Raw genomic sequence first — 16,062 nt, forward strand, 5'->3', positions numbered from 1 at the left:
GGGTAGAATAGCTGAGGCCAATACTTAGTAGCTGATTCTTGTTTATGTGTAATGCACTAGTTTTGCTTACCCAATTATCTCCTGGAAATGATAATCTTGGAAATGAATGCTTTGCTGTTCCCTTTCGTAGCCACTAGAGGGCAGGAGGTATAATCATGATGTAGCCTCAAAGCTACTAAACAGAGTTAGAAAGGAACATTGTAGTTTTATCTGGCCCGTGCATTCTCTGACTGCTTTACTGAGCCTGTCTACATCTGGGGATGCAGGTATTCCAAAAGTTATTAATGCAGTCCGGAAAACGTCCATGAGAGTTAGTAGACCACAAGTTCGATGGCAGTAGGTTTGCTTTCCTATTCAGTACTCACATGCTGTATTAATTTGTAGCCTGTAAGAGAGAGGGAGAGGAATGGCTGCAGTTTTTTTCAAGGCCTTGACAGAACAATACCACCCCCTCTCTCCTTTAACTGTTAATATAGTAGCTTCTGCAGCTGAGTCTCAGCAGGGAAGGAACAAGCTTGGTCAGAATAACAATCCTGTTTGTGCACTTTAAAATGCTGCTGCTGGTTCTTCTTAACTTTGCCCTGTCTCTTACCAGCTGGCTTACAGATTGGAAGCTTCCTGTTCCTGGTGTCTGCACATGCAGGAGCATAACTTCTGGGAACATCTCTTCCCACATTCACCCTATCATGCTGGGTGCCAAGCTTCCCTGCCCGGACACCACTAAACAAGTGTTACTTACCATAGGTAGGCAGGTTAGAGGTTATTTGCAAGTCTAAAGTAAACACATTCAAAAGAGCACCCCATACAATCTACCATACAGCTGCATTTCAAAATGCTCATGGGGCTTGCTTGTCTTCAAGCACTCTCATATGAATAATGATAGAAGTGCAGCAGTTTATTGGTAGAGTTCTTCTCCTCCTCCTTCCCCCAGGGGTTTAAGTTCAGTGATAAATCAAATTACAGGGGGGGGGGCAGTTGTGCAAGTCTTAATGCACAGCTTTATTAAACCAACCAAAAAACACTGTAAATCAACAGCAGCCACCACCTGCTGATTGTTTTATTTACCAGAGAACTGTGGGGCTCAAAGACTACCCAAGTGTCTTCTACCATATTCAAGGGCTCTTCCAGCATTATTGAGTTTGCAGTGCTTAAAGCCTTCCAATTTCTATTCAGCTACCCATTCGAAAAATTATAGTACACTTTTTTATACCATATTCAAAGAAGCAGGCAACAACAGGGCATAAACTTTTTTCTTTTTTAAAGGTAGAATCTGCCCAAAACAGAGATCTGAAATCCCTTAATTTTTAGATCATGAGTCTTTGAGAATTTACCTGGAAACGTCCAGGTGTGTTCATGATGGAAGAGCTTCTCATGTATGGAGGTCTTTGAGTTCTGTTGCTACATTTAATGCCTTCCCCCTAATCTCTGTTTGTTTTCAGGATTCCGGTTGAATGCATCCTCTTGGCCCATGTTTCTCCTGAAAACTCTGAATGGAGCAGAGATGGCTCCTGTTCGGATCTTCCATAAGGTACTTCAGTGTGGGGTTTGTATTGATCCCTGTTTTAAACTCCATGTTTCTGTATTTAATGTGATAAGAATTTGGTTGTCTGTGTGCTTGGCACTTAGGGCATTACAATTTTTAATGTGTGGCAGCTGGGTTTCCCTGACCTGGTGGCTCCAGTGGATGCTGTTTGCCCAGATGGGGTAGGGGCTGTGCATGTAGCCCATAAGTACATGTGTACTCCCCTCCCCAAGCCATTTTGGTTCAGGACAACATCATGGGGGGCTGAAAGCCTTCTCCTCCCATACCACTGCCCCTGTATGAATTGAGATCCTGGGTGCTTGGGAAATAAGTTCTTCCACACCTGACCTCTGGGAGTCTCAAAGTCAGGTCAGGGAAACTTTGACGCTACACAATGTGGCATCAGCCTTGGTTTCTGTGCAAAAAGTGCAGGATAATAGTTTTGTTCTGTTAAAGGAAGGTAACAGCACTGTTGAGTATATGAGAGGGGAATATAAACGGCAACTTCCTGTGTTTCTTAAAGACAAGAGAATATTTGGGTGAGGCCCATAATTCTTGATGAGGGCATGTCTCAAATGATGCACAGTAACTTCATAGATGTTTATACGAGAGGCCAGTGGGGTGCATGAGCAGCATTTGCATGCCCAGGAGGTAAGTCTTGGGTATGACTGGGCGCAAGACAAAGCACAACCCGGTTCCAGGTAAAGGCAAGATAAAAATTAATCCATGAACACGAGGGTAGAGAGATAAGTAGTAGGTGAGGAAGCAAGACTGGGAATAGGATTGTAAGGCAGTAGCAAACACAAGGCATGGGAAAGCAAGGCAGTCTGACGCTGGGAGGCCATTATAACACTCTCTGTCCCCCTTCAAATCTAACACTGCACTTTAGCTATTTTAAATCTGGAATATTTTCTTAATCTAGCTAATGTAAAGTAAACATCTAGGTGAACTTTGCTGGATAAGATCCAGACTAAATTTTCTGCTCATGGAAGACACTGGGTTTCAGCAGAAAAGAACTTTCCTGCCTCCCAGTGCAGCCCACTGATCTCCCCCAAATGCTGCTCTTGGGAAATGGGGGACCTTCAGGAACGTCATGAGGGGCAAATCGGGGCTATAATGGAAATTACCCCTTCCTACCCACTATAGCAGAAAATTAAGTCTGAATCCAACTTGCTGACTAGAGGTCTGCCTCTGCTACTCAATGTTTGTCTATCCTCATTTCTGAGAAGTCCTCTGGTACTATTCTGTACAGCTCTGCCTTGTCTTCCTTAACCAGGTCAACCAGCCCTTAACCGCGGTTAGCATGATTGGGAGATAACCAGGTCTAGCAAGACTCTCATGGTTGGAGAATCCATTTACCATTTTGTTTCTCAAACTAGACCAAAAATTGAAAATATTCCAGTTGCTGTTATTTGGGCCTCATATATCATATGTGAGGAAAATAAGCTCCAATTCAGTGTTACATCTGAACCAAGCTTATGAAGCAGCTAAGTTATTCATAAGGAGAGCTGTAGATCAGCCTTTCTAGTAGCCATTTCCTTTTGCAAAGGCTGCCGGGAGATGTAAACTATTGAGCTCAAAAGCAGTCTAGTCAGTTATGGGTTTGTTTCATTATAGGTCAGCAGATCGGGGGTGTGGAACCAACTCTCTGTGTGTTTGGGGGTGCTTAGGAGACCTGTTGCTCACGCCTTTCTTCTGGATCCTCTCCTCTAGGAGCCCCCATCTCCATCCCAGAACTTCTTTAAGATGGGGATGAAACTGGAGGCTGTGGACAGGAAAAACCCACATTTCATCTGCCCGGCTACCATCGGTGAAGTGCGGGGCTCTGAGGTCCTCATCACTTTTGATGGCTGGAGGGGGGCCTTTGACTACTGGTGCCGCTATGATTCACGAGACATTTTTCCTGTGGGCTGGTGTTCGATGACTGGAGACAACTTGCAACCACCTGGAACAAAAGGTAAGAGTTGCACCATCATACCATGCCACTACATTCCACCTGAGCTTTATCCCTGCAAAGAGAAAAATAAAGGAATGCAGAATGGCAACATTATGATGAACATCTGTCTCAGACTGTTTATTGTGACTTAACTGGTTTTTTAAAAGGATGCTAATTTTCAGCAAAGTGGGTCAGTTCATTTCTAGTCTATTTCTAACAGCCCCTGCAGTCACAAGTTTTTCTTGCCTGCGTTCACTGCTCAGAAGACAGGTACCTTCCAGCTACCTGGGCAATCACTCCAAAAGATAGAGGGTTTTATGGTAATTTACTTTGGGCAGCACTTTGTTGGTAGACTGTAAAGCATGTCTCTTTGAGAAACCTTCTCTGTATCCTTTTTATCTTGTCAAATTGGATTCTGTGAATAGGGACTCGTGATGTAGAGTCCTTTCCATACAGTCAAAATTGTACTATGCTGGAAGCTGGGGTATGCAAACTTCGGTTTGGCTTAATAGCCATTATTTGTCGTCACCCCACCTTAAGAGGTGCAAGGTATGTCATGTGCTGAACTTCAGAGTAGGCAGAAGCAATGCAGGTCTCTTCCATCCCCCAAGTCTTGTGGGGGGAGTATAGTGTTCAGTTCCATACTGAGGGAGTTCATGATTATGCAGGGCTTTGCACCACAGTTCGTTGCTTGTACTATGTCATCTATACTGACCCCACCAATCCCCCAGCCTGAATGCAGCACAGGGACCAGAATGACTTATCTTTGCCCAGCTTATTGGTTCATTTGCCTCTGACATTCAAGAGCTCCCCTTTCTTCAAGAACAGGCAGTCTCTCGAGCAACATATACCAAGCTTCATATGTTGATAGGCTCCATGTCAGTTGTGAAAATTCATCTGGATAGAAGCCTTGGCTCAAGAAGGTCCCAGGTTTTGTCCCCAGTATCTCTGGCTAAAAAATGATCAGGTAGCTGATGCTGTGAACGACCTCCACCTGAGACATTGGAGCATTGCTGCTGGTCACAGTAGACACAGTAGACAGAATTGGCAATGATAAGACCAATGTTTTCATTTGGCTGTGTGTGTCTCATATAAATTCAAAGCTTTGTTCAATGTCGTGTGCGGGTGCTTCAGTTGCACTCTCTGTCCCTGATTTTTTGAGACTGAGATTTCCTATACCAATGAAGTGCTGTATGCAAGAGAAGGGTTACATTACCACCTATGTTAGGTATCTGCGACCTGCTGTTCTTCTAGTACTTCTTTTGTTAGAGAGAGAGCTAATATTCCAGTAACGAATATTCCAGTAACATAACTCTAAAGATTCTTTGGCTACAAAGCAAGAATCTGGGTTCTGCAGGATCTATATTCTATAGATTTATTTCATTATTTAAATGGCTTTCTAGTCCCCCCCCCCCCCCCATCCCAAGAATGTGTTTAGCAAACAAAAAATTTTGGAACTCTTCTAGCACTAGAGGGAGCAGAGAATCTACTTGTCTGCCTGTAGTTTAGAGGAGCCACTAGCTTCAGATAACAGACAACATGGCAAGTGTTTAAAAGAGAGCTCTGACATGCACAGCTGGTGTTGTGGTTCTGGTGATCGTTGCTTCCAGTCTTGTGTGTGCATTTTGATAAATAACAATCTCAGTGAATGTGGGTCTCGCCAATAAGTTTAACACTTTGGGAGGTTGTTGGGAAATGTCAGAAAACTTTTGATGTTTTCTGGTGAATTTGAAGTCTAAGCATTTGGGGAAAGCCCTATGTGGTTTCATCTCGTCTTTTGGGCACCTATGGACATTCAGCAAGGTGCTTGACAAACATCCCAAACGACCCTTATCTGACATTTATATGAATATTGAGAACTACCAGGTGCCTTCAGTAATGATCTGGTGCTCTTCTGGTCTGCATCTAGTTTTGTCAAATAGGAGTAACTGGCTGGTCTTCCAAGTTGCAGCTGCAGCTGCTGGTCTCTCCGCCTCTTTCTTTCGCTTCTGAGTTAGCAGTTCGGGAATCAGGTGGTGCTACTCTTTCAAGCAGTTGGACTTTTGCTGGTCTCCTCTCGTCTACCTCCTTCTCTTAAGCAAGCACACGCTGTGCTTCAAATATATATTTTTGATTAAAAGTCTAATCAGTTGTGGGTTGTTCTGCATCCTTATCTCTAGCCATGGGAGGGATACATTTTTTGGAGGGAGACAGCACATCATCTGCACTGTCTAGTGTGGTTTGTTGCCAAGGTTGCCAACTTTACCTTGGCAAATTCCTGGAAATTTAGGGGTGGTGCTTGGGAAGGGTGGAGTACAGGGAAAGGAGATTTCTCAGCTAGGATAGTATGCCATACAGTCCTTCCTCAGAAGTTACCGCTTTCTCCAGGGAAACTGGTCTCAGTAGTCTAAAGAGCTGTTGTAATTTCAGGAGATCTCCAGACCCTACTTGGAAGCTGACAACCCTAACTATTTTGATACCGCTGCATTCATAGTAGCAATGAAGTGTCTCTGTAATGGTTTTCCCTGCACTTAGCTTAACACAGCCACCCTTCCAGAGGGACTTTTCAGGATTTGTTCTTTAAATCATAATAGAGATATCACTATAGTTTAAGACTGGTAATTGAAATATTGCTGTAGTGATATTTATGTTAGTAACAAAAAAAAAGACCGAGAAAGCTCTCTGGTGACAGCTAGCAGAAGGAAATGTCACCACTATAGTCAATATTGTTGTATCCGCACAGTATGCACACTTTGACTATGATCTTTCCTAAGAGATTGTATCAAGCCAGGTTTGGGAAAGATCCGAGCAAAGCAAGAGGAAACTCAGATAGTGGATGATTAGGGGACAATGTTTTGTAGTTTTTTTAAAAAAGATAAAACCGTCCTGTTTGAGTGCCATACCGGAGGAAACCATCTGTGTGAAAGCACCTGGAGGTTTCGGCAGTTGACTAAAACATGTATTACTGGGCCAGCTCTTCATGCTTTGCTCCTTACACTTGGGTTCAACTTTACAAGAAGCTCTCCTGGAGCTGGAAGTTCCTTTTCATACCCACAGCCAAGTGGCAGTACCCTAAGAGTTAACTGGGTTTAGACAAGAGTGTGAGCCAGAGGCAATCTTCTGCTTTATCAAGAGATCTGGAATGCAAAGGAGGGGAGTTTCTCCTTTGGCTCCATCCCAGCTGGCAAGAATGTGCCAAGGATCTGCCAAGCAACTAAGAAAGGGTGCTTCCCCCCCTCTTGAATCCTGTGCCAAGGGCAGTGAACGTTACTGTGGGCGCAGCAGAAATCTTAACTGTAGACGCTTGCCCCAGTTTCTTTTGTTCCTACTAATGCAGTCAGACTGTTCAAGACAACTTTCTTTTGCTCAGCAAGCCAGCAAAAGTTAATTTTTAAAAAAAGTTACCATGGAGATGTTTTAAGTGGCATACATCCATTTTTTTGTACTTGTCAGCCATTATTCCCAACAATTCTGTACAGATTAAGGGCCCGACAAGCTTTATTTCAGTTTGCCAGGAGGAAGTGAAAATTCAGCTTCAGGTATCCACAGGAAATTTGGGGATCTCTAGAAGATGACCTGCAAGCAAGTACAGGTTGTAGCATGCCTGAAGTTGGACTGTTAGGTGGAAATAACCCCCAGGGTCCCTGTAACGTTTCCTCTAAGAACACAAAGGTAATAGGGTTTGTTTTTGTCTTCTCTCTCTCTAATGCTCACTTCTTTCTCCCTCTTTCAAAGGGAAGATAGCATCTTTGATGCCTGGCTATCTTATGATGAGGCAGAAGAATACTTTATGTAGGAAATAACATGGTTCTTGTTGCGAAGAGAAGGTAGCAAACTGTTAAGACCAAGAAATTTATTTTAAAAATGAATGTGAATTGGGAAGGTCTCCCAAACCACGTGGAGAAGCTGTGTTGAGTAAGGTCATTCTGTACTCTTTCCCGTTTGGCTACTTTGGGCAATTATGTCCTTGAGCCATGTTAGAATTATGGAGGCAGACTCTGCACACGTCCAGGAATGTTCTGTGCAGTCTTCTCCTCTCCAGAAATCACAGAATCTATGAGCTGGAAATGCCTCTCGCTTCACAATTATTGTTGGAAATGAACCAGACAGACTTGGATCTAGTACAGCATGGATCACTGTACTTGGTGCTAATTGCCGTTACTCTCCTGTGTGTCAAAGAGTGGAAAAAGTGTCTCATCCTTTGCTTCCTTAGATCTGCAGGAAAGTTGGCGGGAAAAGGAAGTGCAAGATTTTGTAATAAAACATGCAAAGGAAGCAAATTTTAGAGCGTTGACCCTGTAGCCTTCTAAAAACGTAGCAGGCAGCCAGAAATTAGGACTGTGATACTGAAGAGGATCTTCGTGAGAATGGCAGGAGGTTGTATGGCTCACGTGTGCTCAAAAGGCTGCTATGGAGCACAATCACTTGTGGGTATTTTTTATCCCTATTTTTTTATCTCTTACCCCATAAAAAATCCTGCCAGAAACAGTCTGCTGATTACCCATTTCTTGAATCTGTGGATTCCGCCCCACCTCCCACACACACCCTGTTCTTGGTGAATTGTGGAGCAGCAAAACCCTCCAGGCAGTCTTGAATGTACATGCCTGATGTGCAACACTCCACTTGTGTACCTCTGCCCTGTCAACACATACAAAATGCCCTTGAAATAGTGGCAATTTGCACGAGGTAGTTTTGGAAAAGAAACTGGTCGCTGCCAGGTGATGTGTATCTGGGAATGAAGAACGGCAGTTATTTGGGCTGCAGTAGAGCTGGTTGTGCTGCATTTTGGCTGCAGTAGGGCTGGTTATGATTTTAGTCAGCTTGCTTTAAGCAACTTAACTTGGGAGAAGTTAGGGCCCCAGACACAGCTCACGAAGAGCAATCTGAGCAGTAACAGGGAGTGTGAAGTAACAAGGAAGGGGCTGCCATCTAACCAAGCAGTGCTTGCCTCCTTGGGGGAAAAACAGGAAGGCAGCATCTTGAGTGTGACATGGGCAAATATTTCCGATCCTGCCCTGAGCACAAAATAACACATTAATGCCCAGTCTTAAATGGGAATAATCATATATCGGGTTGTAGATTACACTACACTACACTACCCCAGTAGATAGCACTAGATAAAGTTAATGTGTCTGATGAAGGGAGCTCTGACTCTCGAAAGCTTACACTCCTGAAAATCTTGTTGGTCTCTAAGGTGCCACTGGACTCAAAACCAGCTGTTCTAATGTGCACAAGTAATTGAAATTGCCCCCATGTGCCTCCATTTTTGCCTCACTTCTTTTTAATGAGCATGTTGCACCAGGAAACACCTGCTACTAGGAATTCCACTTTACCCTTGCCTCAGGTTATGTATGAAGTATTTAGTGTTTATCTTGGACATGGCCTGTGGCCAGCTATCCAGGCTTATCTAAGCTGCACTTGATAGCGGCTCAGGCTGCAGACCATAGGCTGTCACCATATCTGTATTTTTACCTTGTGGCTTATACAGCAATGGTTTATCTTGTGCTAAAAGCCACCTCCTAAAAATTGCCTACAGAACTGTAGCAGTTGTGAGTATTCCCACATACTTGAAGCCTCGTGGCAGAGCGTTACTGCTCCTTCGCATAAAAGGAATGAGAGAGAGGAAACATGAACCAGACAGAGAAATGAGCACATGTTGGTAAATCTCTGTGTTTTGTCAGCTGGACTTCCTCAGGGGCGGTTTTAGGCTCAGCTAATAGAACACTGCATAAAGCATGGAATTCTCAAACAGTACAATGGTTCTCTCTTGTGGCGGATATCCGCCTTGTATCAGGCGGAGGGGTTTCTGCCCCATTGGACACCTAAAGAGAAAAAAGAGATAAGCAGTTTATTACTTTGTACCTTTGACCTTTGTGATACTTACCCTTTGGATGGTCTTCTCACATCGTTTCTGCAGCTGCACCTATAAAAAGAAAAAACTACGTTACTCACAAGTATTTATAGACCGTATTCCTGGCACTTTGCAGCTTTGAGCATTTTTTGCCTGGCGGCTATACAAAACTACCTTGTTGTTTACATCTTGTTTATAGGAATAGTCTGTATTTATGATATATTTATCCATACTTGCTAACTTATTTAACTTATTAGAGCACTAGCCACTTTACTATTCATTAAATTCTAAAAAAAAAATTTATTGGGTTACTTATATTTTCCTTCCAATTGTGGGTCCCAACTTTTTGTTCTAGTTTCATTTGGAAGGGTCTCTGTTTTTGTATCCTGAGAAAATATCACAGGCAAGGAACCCTGAGATCTAACTAAGCTCAAAACTTTAAAGACAGGCATATCTGTTTCCATATTGATGGCTTGATTCATATTTATATCCCTCAAAGCAGCTAACCACCACATAAAATAAACAAATACATATGAGATTATGCTCTTTTACATTACATTAGTTGTTGTTTTTATAAACTGTCTACGGAGAAATACATAGGACAGAGTAGCTTTATCACAGGGAACACAAACCCGTGGCAAGCGTAAACAAAATGAAAAACCACAGCCTATACCACCTGGATGGCCTGGCCTCCATCACCCGACGATGGACCGGCCTCATCCATCGGGCCCTCCAGAGCTTGACTGCCGGTTCCATCACCCTCAGGCCCACTCGTTGGGCCTCCCAGGCCTGACAAACCCTTGAGAGTAGCCAGCCGAGAGAAAATATCATTACGATGGTACCAAGGTTGCCTTGTGGGGAACAGAGCCCCTTAATAAATGGGCAACCAGAGAGAAGGTCCTGCACCATGTAACCACCTACTATTCCTCAGAGGCATGGGCTTCGGTCCTAAGTGCCCTTTCCCCACATGGAAGAGGAGATGGGCTGTTTTTGCCAGTTCCCTGACCTTACTGCCATCCATTTTGATCTCCCATGATGTTTCTGGGGATCCACGGACCTGCAACAGGAGAAAGAAAGCAGAAAAGTTTGTGGCGCAACTCCAGTCACACTGCGTAGGATTCAAGCCACAGAGTGATCTCAGTTGCTGAAAAGGTTCACATTGGGATTGTGTCTCCCCTTGCCTTGTAGAATGTTAAACTTCTGTTTTGGAATTGTTCCATTAAATCTTCCTCTTAGAATACAGTGCAAAAAGAATTGTCCACCAGCTAGGCCAAGGCGTGCTGTCTCTGTAGGAAAGAGGAAAAAAGTAGTCGTAAGGATAATTCTTACATTGTGAATAGGGGCTTTGATTGCATGTTTATTACACTTCACTTTGAGAGTAGTGCCTCTGCTTCAAGATCTCTGTTTGTGGCAGTTGGATACCTAGGTCATGAGTGATGCTTTTTTGCATGGGGCCGTGGCGACATGCTGTTCATCTTCTCTTCTGTGGCAGTGGTGATTCCAAAGAGCCCATTCCCTGTCCCTGATGTGATCTCTGACAAGAGCAGTATGCACAGCAGCACAAAGGCCCTGCTGGATCATCATCCCGGGCAGAGGGGTCGCAAACCTGGTCGGAAACGAGGCCGGACGCCCAAGGCTCTGACTGCCCATCCCATCTCTGCCCCCTCCAAGGCAGCAGAACCTTTGAAATTCCCCAAAAAGAGGGGGCCAAAGCCTGGCAGTAAGGTAAGGTGATGAATGCGCATGGCTGAACATTTGTGCTTTTGATACATTCCTCTATAAAAACTATCCCACACAAGAGCTAACACTAGAGCCAGGCATCAATATTAAGCAACTCAGAATATTATACAGGTGACCTGATTAACTCCCAAAGTGTTACTTAGATTTCGGTACTAGGTTCAACTCAAACTTACTTTGAGTAAAAGGCCTCTTTCTAGAAGAGCATTTCCTAACATTACAATTCAAACTGTTATTTATTTATTTAGAATTTTATATTCCACACTTGCCCAAATGTGCCTGATTGTCATATGTCAAAAATTAATGATTTATAATAGGATACACCATACTTCCCCCCCTTTTTTCCTCTCTTGTCAAAGCTATCTATATTCCTTGATGAATTTTATTCTGTGTTGTCTGCCACAAATGCAACTGGCAATTTAGAGAGAGTTAAGATCCACATATGTCTTTCACATAATCTTAAAATATTAAAAGGCTTGTTGTCCTTTATTTATAATTAATGTTTTATCTGAGTCTAGAGCTTAAATCATTGCCTGTGTAGTCTTCTTTGAAAGGTTTAATGTCGTCATTTTAACCATAAGTCCATGTGGAAATTCAAATTAAACAAATTTCATCATAATATAAATTTAAATTGGGTTCACCCCAGTGCACCTCTTCTTCTTTCACCAGTTTGGTGTATTGGTTAAGAGTGCGGGACTCTAATCTGATTTCCCACTCTTCCACTTGAAGCCAGCCGGGTGACCTTGGGCCAGTCACAGCTTCTAGGAGCTCTCTCAGTTCCACCCACCTCACAGGGTGTTTTGTTGTGGGGATAATAACATACTTCGTAAACCGCTCTGAGTGGGCATTAAGTTGTCCGGAAGGGCGGTATATAAATTGAACGTTGTTGTTGTTGTTATTTCATACAGTTCAGGCAGCAGGCCTCTTCCTGGAAACTGGTTAAGGCCATTTATTCTGCCAGGCGCTTGGAAATTGAGATTGTATAGATTTCTTATTTTTGTATTGTTTTAAAATTAGTTTTACATTTCGCTTGACTACATTTATTGGATTTTATTTTTTAAATAATTTTTAATTATTAAGTATGCTTCTAGTGAACCTTTGTTATAAATACTGTTAATAAGTAAATACAAGTTCATTCTGTCAAAATGGTCCTATCACTGAGAAATGCTTGCTGTGGCTGTTCTAATATTATAGGTGTTTTATACCTCTACCACTTTACTGAGATGGCAAAGTACCATCTCATGCTCTAATTTGGCATTAGCCATAACTCAGATGTTTAAAATGCTTTTCAGGATTCCAGGTGGCAACAAGTGCCACGGAGATCTGAAGAGCGAGATTGGAGTCCAGTAGCACCTTGAAAGATAACAAGGTTTCCAGGATATAAGCTTTCAAGAGTCAAAGTATCTGATGAAGGGAGCTTTGACTCTCAAAAGCATATACCTTGCTCTCCTACTGCAGGCCAACAAAGCTACCCGCATCTGAAGGCACCTGATACAATCTTCTCTCTAAGCAGGTCTTGGTCAGGCCAATAGCTAGTTAGGAGGTTGCTTAGAAGTAGAGGAAGCTCAGGATGCAAAGGGTAACAAACACGTTTAAATCAGTCAGTCCTGCTTAAAACTTCAGTTCATTATCACTAACTAAATTCTCTGCATTCCCTCCTACTGATTACTGTTGTACTGGGTAATTTTTATCCCCTGCCTTTTTTTGGAAACTTGATCTCTACCAATGCCATCCTCTGCAAGAATCATACTTTTCTAAGTCCATTGACTTTAGTGGACTTAGAAAGATGGAACTCTGCTTAGGACGGCACTGTAATGCCAGTTTGCTCCTGATTTCCTCATGAGCGATGCTCTCCATGCTATGCTATCTATATCTTCCTTCTGCCTGATGGATTTTTTCCTGTTCAGCTTACTTAGTTAATTATTTAGATACCACATTTCCCCCGTTGGGACCCAAAGCTGCTTACATCATTCCCGTGTTCTACATTTTATCCTCACTACAACCTGTGAGGTAGGGTAGGCTGAGAGTGGGTGACTGGCCTAAGATCACCCAGTGAGCTTCCATAGCTGAGTGGGGATTCGAACCCAGGTCTGCCAGTTCCTAGTTCAACACTCTAAGGAATACACCATGCTGGCTTTCTGGTTTATTAATATGATCCTTTCTTCCTTTCCTTTTTGCAGAGAAAGCCTCGAGCTTTGCTGAATCCAGCGCCCACCTCCCCTACAACCAGCACTCCTGAACCTGATACGAGTACAGTGCCCCAAGATGCAGCAACTATCCCCAGTTCTGCAATGCAGGCTCCTACAGGTACAGAAAGTTATCCGCTGTCCTCTCTGGCCGTAGTGGTTCAGTGAAGAGGAAATAAGGGATACTTGTGCAATGGCAGTCATAAATATGAGAGCAGGAAGCTAGGGTGATGAAAAAGAAGAAAACAGGGTTACGAGAGAGAAAAGATTCTCCCTCCCCTTTTTCTTCATCTCTCCATTTGGAGTGTGTGCTCGTATATCTCTGGAGTTGCAGCAGAACTGTCGGAAGCCCTTGAAAATGACCCGTAAGCTTTTCATCACAATGTTCATCCTGGAATCATGAGGCAGCATTTGAATTAGACTCCTGGGCAGGGGACCAGACCACATGCTGCAGCGGTTCAGATGTCAGCTTGTTCTCCTTCTAAAGAAACTTTCACAGAGAGTGGATTTACACATGCCTGCAGCATATAAAAACAGTCTGAGTTTCTTTCCCTCTCGTCTCCAGAGAATATTATTCCCCCATTATGTGTCCCCATGCGGCATGGAGATGGAAGGGCTTTAAGGTAACACGCGTAGTGGGGCTGCTTTTGGGTTGCACAGTAATACCTGTTCTGAGAAATGCCCCTCTTTTGCACTTCTGGCTGTGTATGTGATGAAAGAAAAAACACCTAAGAAAAACAAAATACTAAGGAGGGTGAGTGAACACACAAATCCACGCTGTCCCGTTTTGACAGTATCGCTTCAAAAAAATACTGGCCTGCAGTGAGAGTAGTCCAGAAAATTCTCTCAAATGCCATCTGCTGGTTCAGTGCATGCTCTCAATAGCTCTGTCCACACCCATCCACATTTCAAGCTGTACCACCAGCAACTTGATGCTGTTGCGACCATTCCTGCTTCACCTCCTAGTTGGCCATCTTGCCACTTGCTCTGGAGGTCTCCGTCTTCGCTGGTAATCACAAGTATGCACACTGCCATCTCCTTGTCCAGAAAGCTTCACTAGTTGAGCGCTCTTAACATTTGTGCCTAGAAATACCTTCTACCACCGTGGGTGAAAGATCTGCCATGAAACCAACAGCATCTTTAAAAGAGCAAGTCTTTTGCAGATACTCACATGGCAGTTTTCAGTGATTTGCCGGTGGACTGATGCCAGTGTTCATCCTTAACCTCCTGCCGTTCCTGTTACTCCTTGTTCCCCTCTTTGCATCCACGCTGAGCAGTGGGGCCATTGGCCAGATGAGGGTTGGACTTCCCTCTCCTATCTGGATGAGGGAAGATCTTTGCAGGTGAGGGAGGAGCCTGCCTACCCCTGAGGCACAGCTTGGGTTTCATTGTGGCTGAGCTGCATGAACATTATTTCAGGTATTCAGTTGCAGTGTAAAGCCTCACCAAATGGACTTCAGCGTGAGCTTTCGGGAGTCACTTCTTCTGATACATCTGAAAAAGCGAACTCTGACTCGCAACAGCTCAAGATGAAATAAATATTTGTTCTGCCTTTAATGTGCTACCAGACGCCTATGTAATTTTGTTACAGCAGACCAACATGGCCGCTTCTCTGGAATTGTTCATACAGTAGTAATTGACACACTGGGTTACATTAATGAAAGAGTAAGCCTTTCTTCCTTAGGCAGCCTGGAACTCGGTTGCAGTTGCTTTAGCGGGGGGAGGGGGGTTGAAGGCCCTCTGCGCGTGTTTGTCAATGAAAGCACTAGGGCCAGTCCTCCGAGGCTCAGCCACCTTATTCAACCCAGAATACAGTATCTGTAGCAGAGAGAGTGACTCTGCAGGAGCTGCAGTTGCAGGAAAGGTGTCTTCATTTTTCTCTCAGTTTAATTGCTGGAAGCGTCTTGCCTTTCTCCGTAGTTTGCATCTACTTGAATAAGAATGGGAGCACCGGGCCTCACCTAGACAAAAAGAAAGTCCAGCAACTACCTGACCATTTCGGACCAGCTCGTGCATCCGTTGTCCTCCAGCAGGCAGTGCAGGCTTGCATCGATTGTGCTTACCATCAGAAAACTGTCTTCTCATTCTTGAAGCAAGGCCATGGGGGCGAGATCATTTCAGGTAAAGAGCTCCACAGCAGCCGGTCTGCCCAGTTTTCAGCTACATCCTCCATGAGAACATTTCAACAACTCATGATTTTGTTGTGTTCTTGCAGCTGTCTCAAAAGAGTGAAAGAGGAGAGCCTGTATAGTGATGTTATCTGCCTGCCAAAGCAGACTGCAATACTTTTCTGTTTTAATGTCACGTACAGCAAGTACTTTTAGTAATAAAACCTCCACCATGTTCTTTTTGGAAGACTATAGAAATGTTGGCCACTTGCTCTTGTGGCTGCTCCATTGAAGTAATTGGATTTTCACTGCTAGGCATTATTTATTTTATTGTTACATTTGACTCTGTTCCATCAATTCGCTCAAGGAAGCTAACAAAAATCAAACTGGCACCAGTACAAAATAGAAGCCTGAGGGCTGGTCATTCCCACTAGAGGTGTGCATAAAAAAGGGTTTGATCCAGATCTGGGGATCAGGAATACCATAAGAATTTGGTACTCCTGGATCAGATTCTCTAATCTGTTTTGGTAAGATTAGAGACTCCCAAATTTATCTAGCTGTTATTCCCTATGGGGAAAACTATCCAGGGAGTTGGGGGGGAGCAGTCTACCAAATTTGCAAGAAACCTTCTTCCTGTCCACTAAAGACCCCCCCCCCCAAAAAGTTCAGGAAGATTGGACCCAGGTATCCAATTCTGTGGGCTGTTAAACAAGGTGTTCCCAGCCACTCTCCATTGTTTCCTA

At 43.7% G+C, this 16,062-nt stretch overlaps 1 protein-coding gene across 6 annotated transcripts in view; it reads left to right on the plus strand.

The window, feature by feature from the left end:
- Window positions 1-16,062, plus strand: part of SCMH1 (Scm polycomb group protein homolog 1) — a 63,520-nt gene that overhangs the window by 21,070 nt on the left and 26,388 nt on the right. For 5 of the 6 annotated variants that reach the window (XM_054999144.1, XM_054999148.1, XM_054999146.1 and 2 more), the window contains 5 exons: window positions 1,440-1,528; window positions 3,236-3,479; window positions 10,781-11,013; window positions 13,206-13,332; window positions 15,132-15,332. In XM_054999144.1, the coding sequence (XP_054855119.1) occupies window positions 1,440-1,528; window positions 3,236-3,479; window positions 10,781-11,013; window positions 13,206-13,332; window positions 15,132-15,332 (894 nt within the window). The remainder of the gene's footprint in view (window positions 1-1,439; window positions 1,529-3,235; window positions 3,480-10,780; window positions 11,014-13,205; window positions 13,333-15,131; window positions 15,333-16,062) is intronic. The other variant, XM_054999149.1, reaches the window with a different exon arrangement.

Source organism: Eublepharis macularius, chromosome 15 (assembly GCF_028583425.1).
Source record: "Eublepharis macularius isolate TG4126 chromosome 15, MPM_Emac_v1.0, whole genome shotgun sequence".
NCBI classification, from domain to species: Eukaryota; Metazoa; Chordata; class Lepidosauria; order Squamata; family Eublepharidae; genus Eublepharis; species Eublepharis macularius.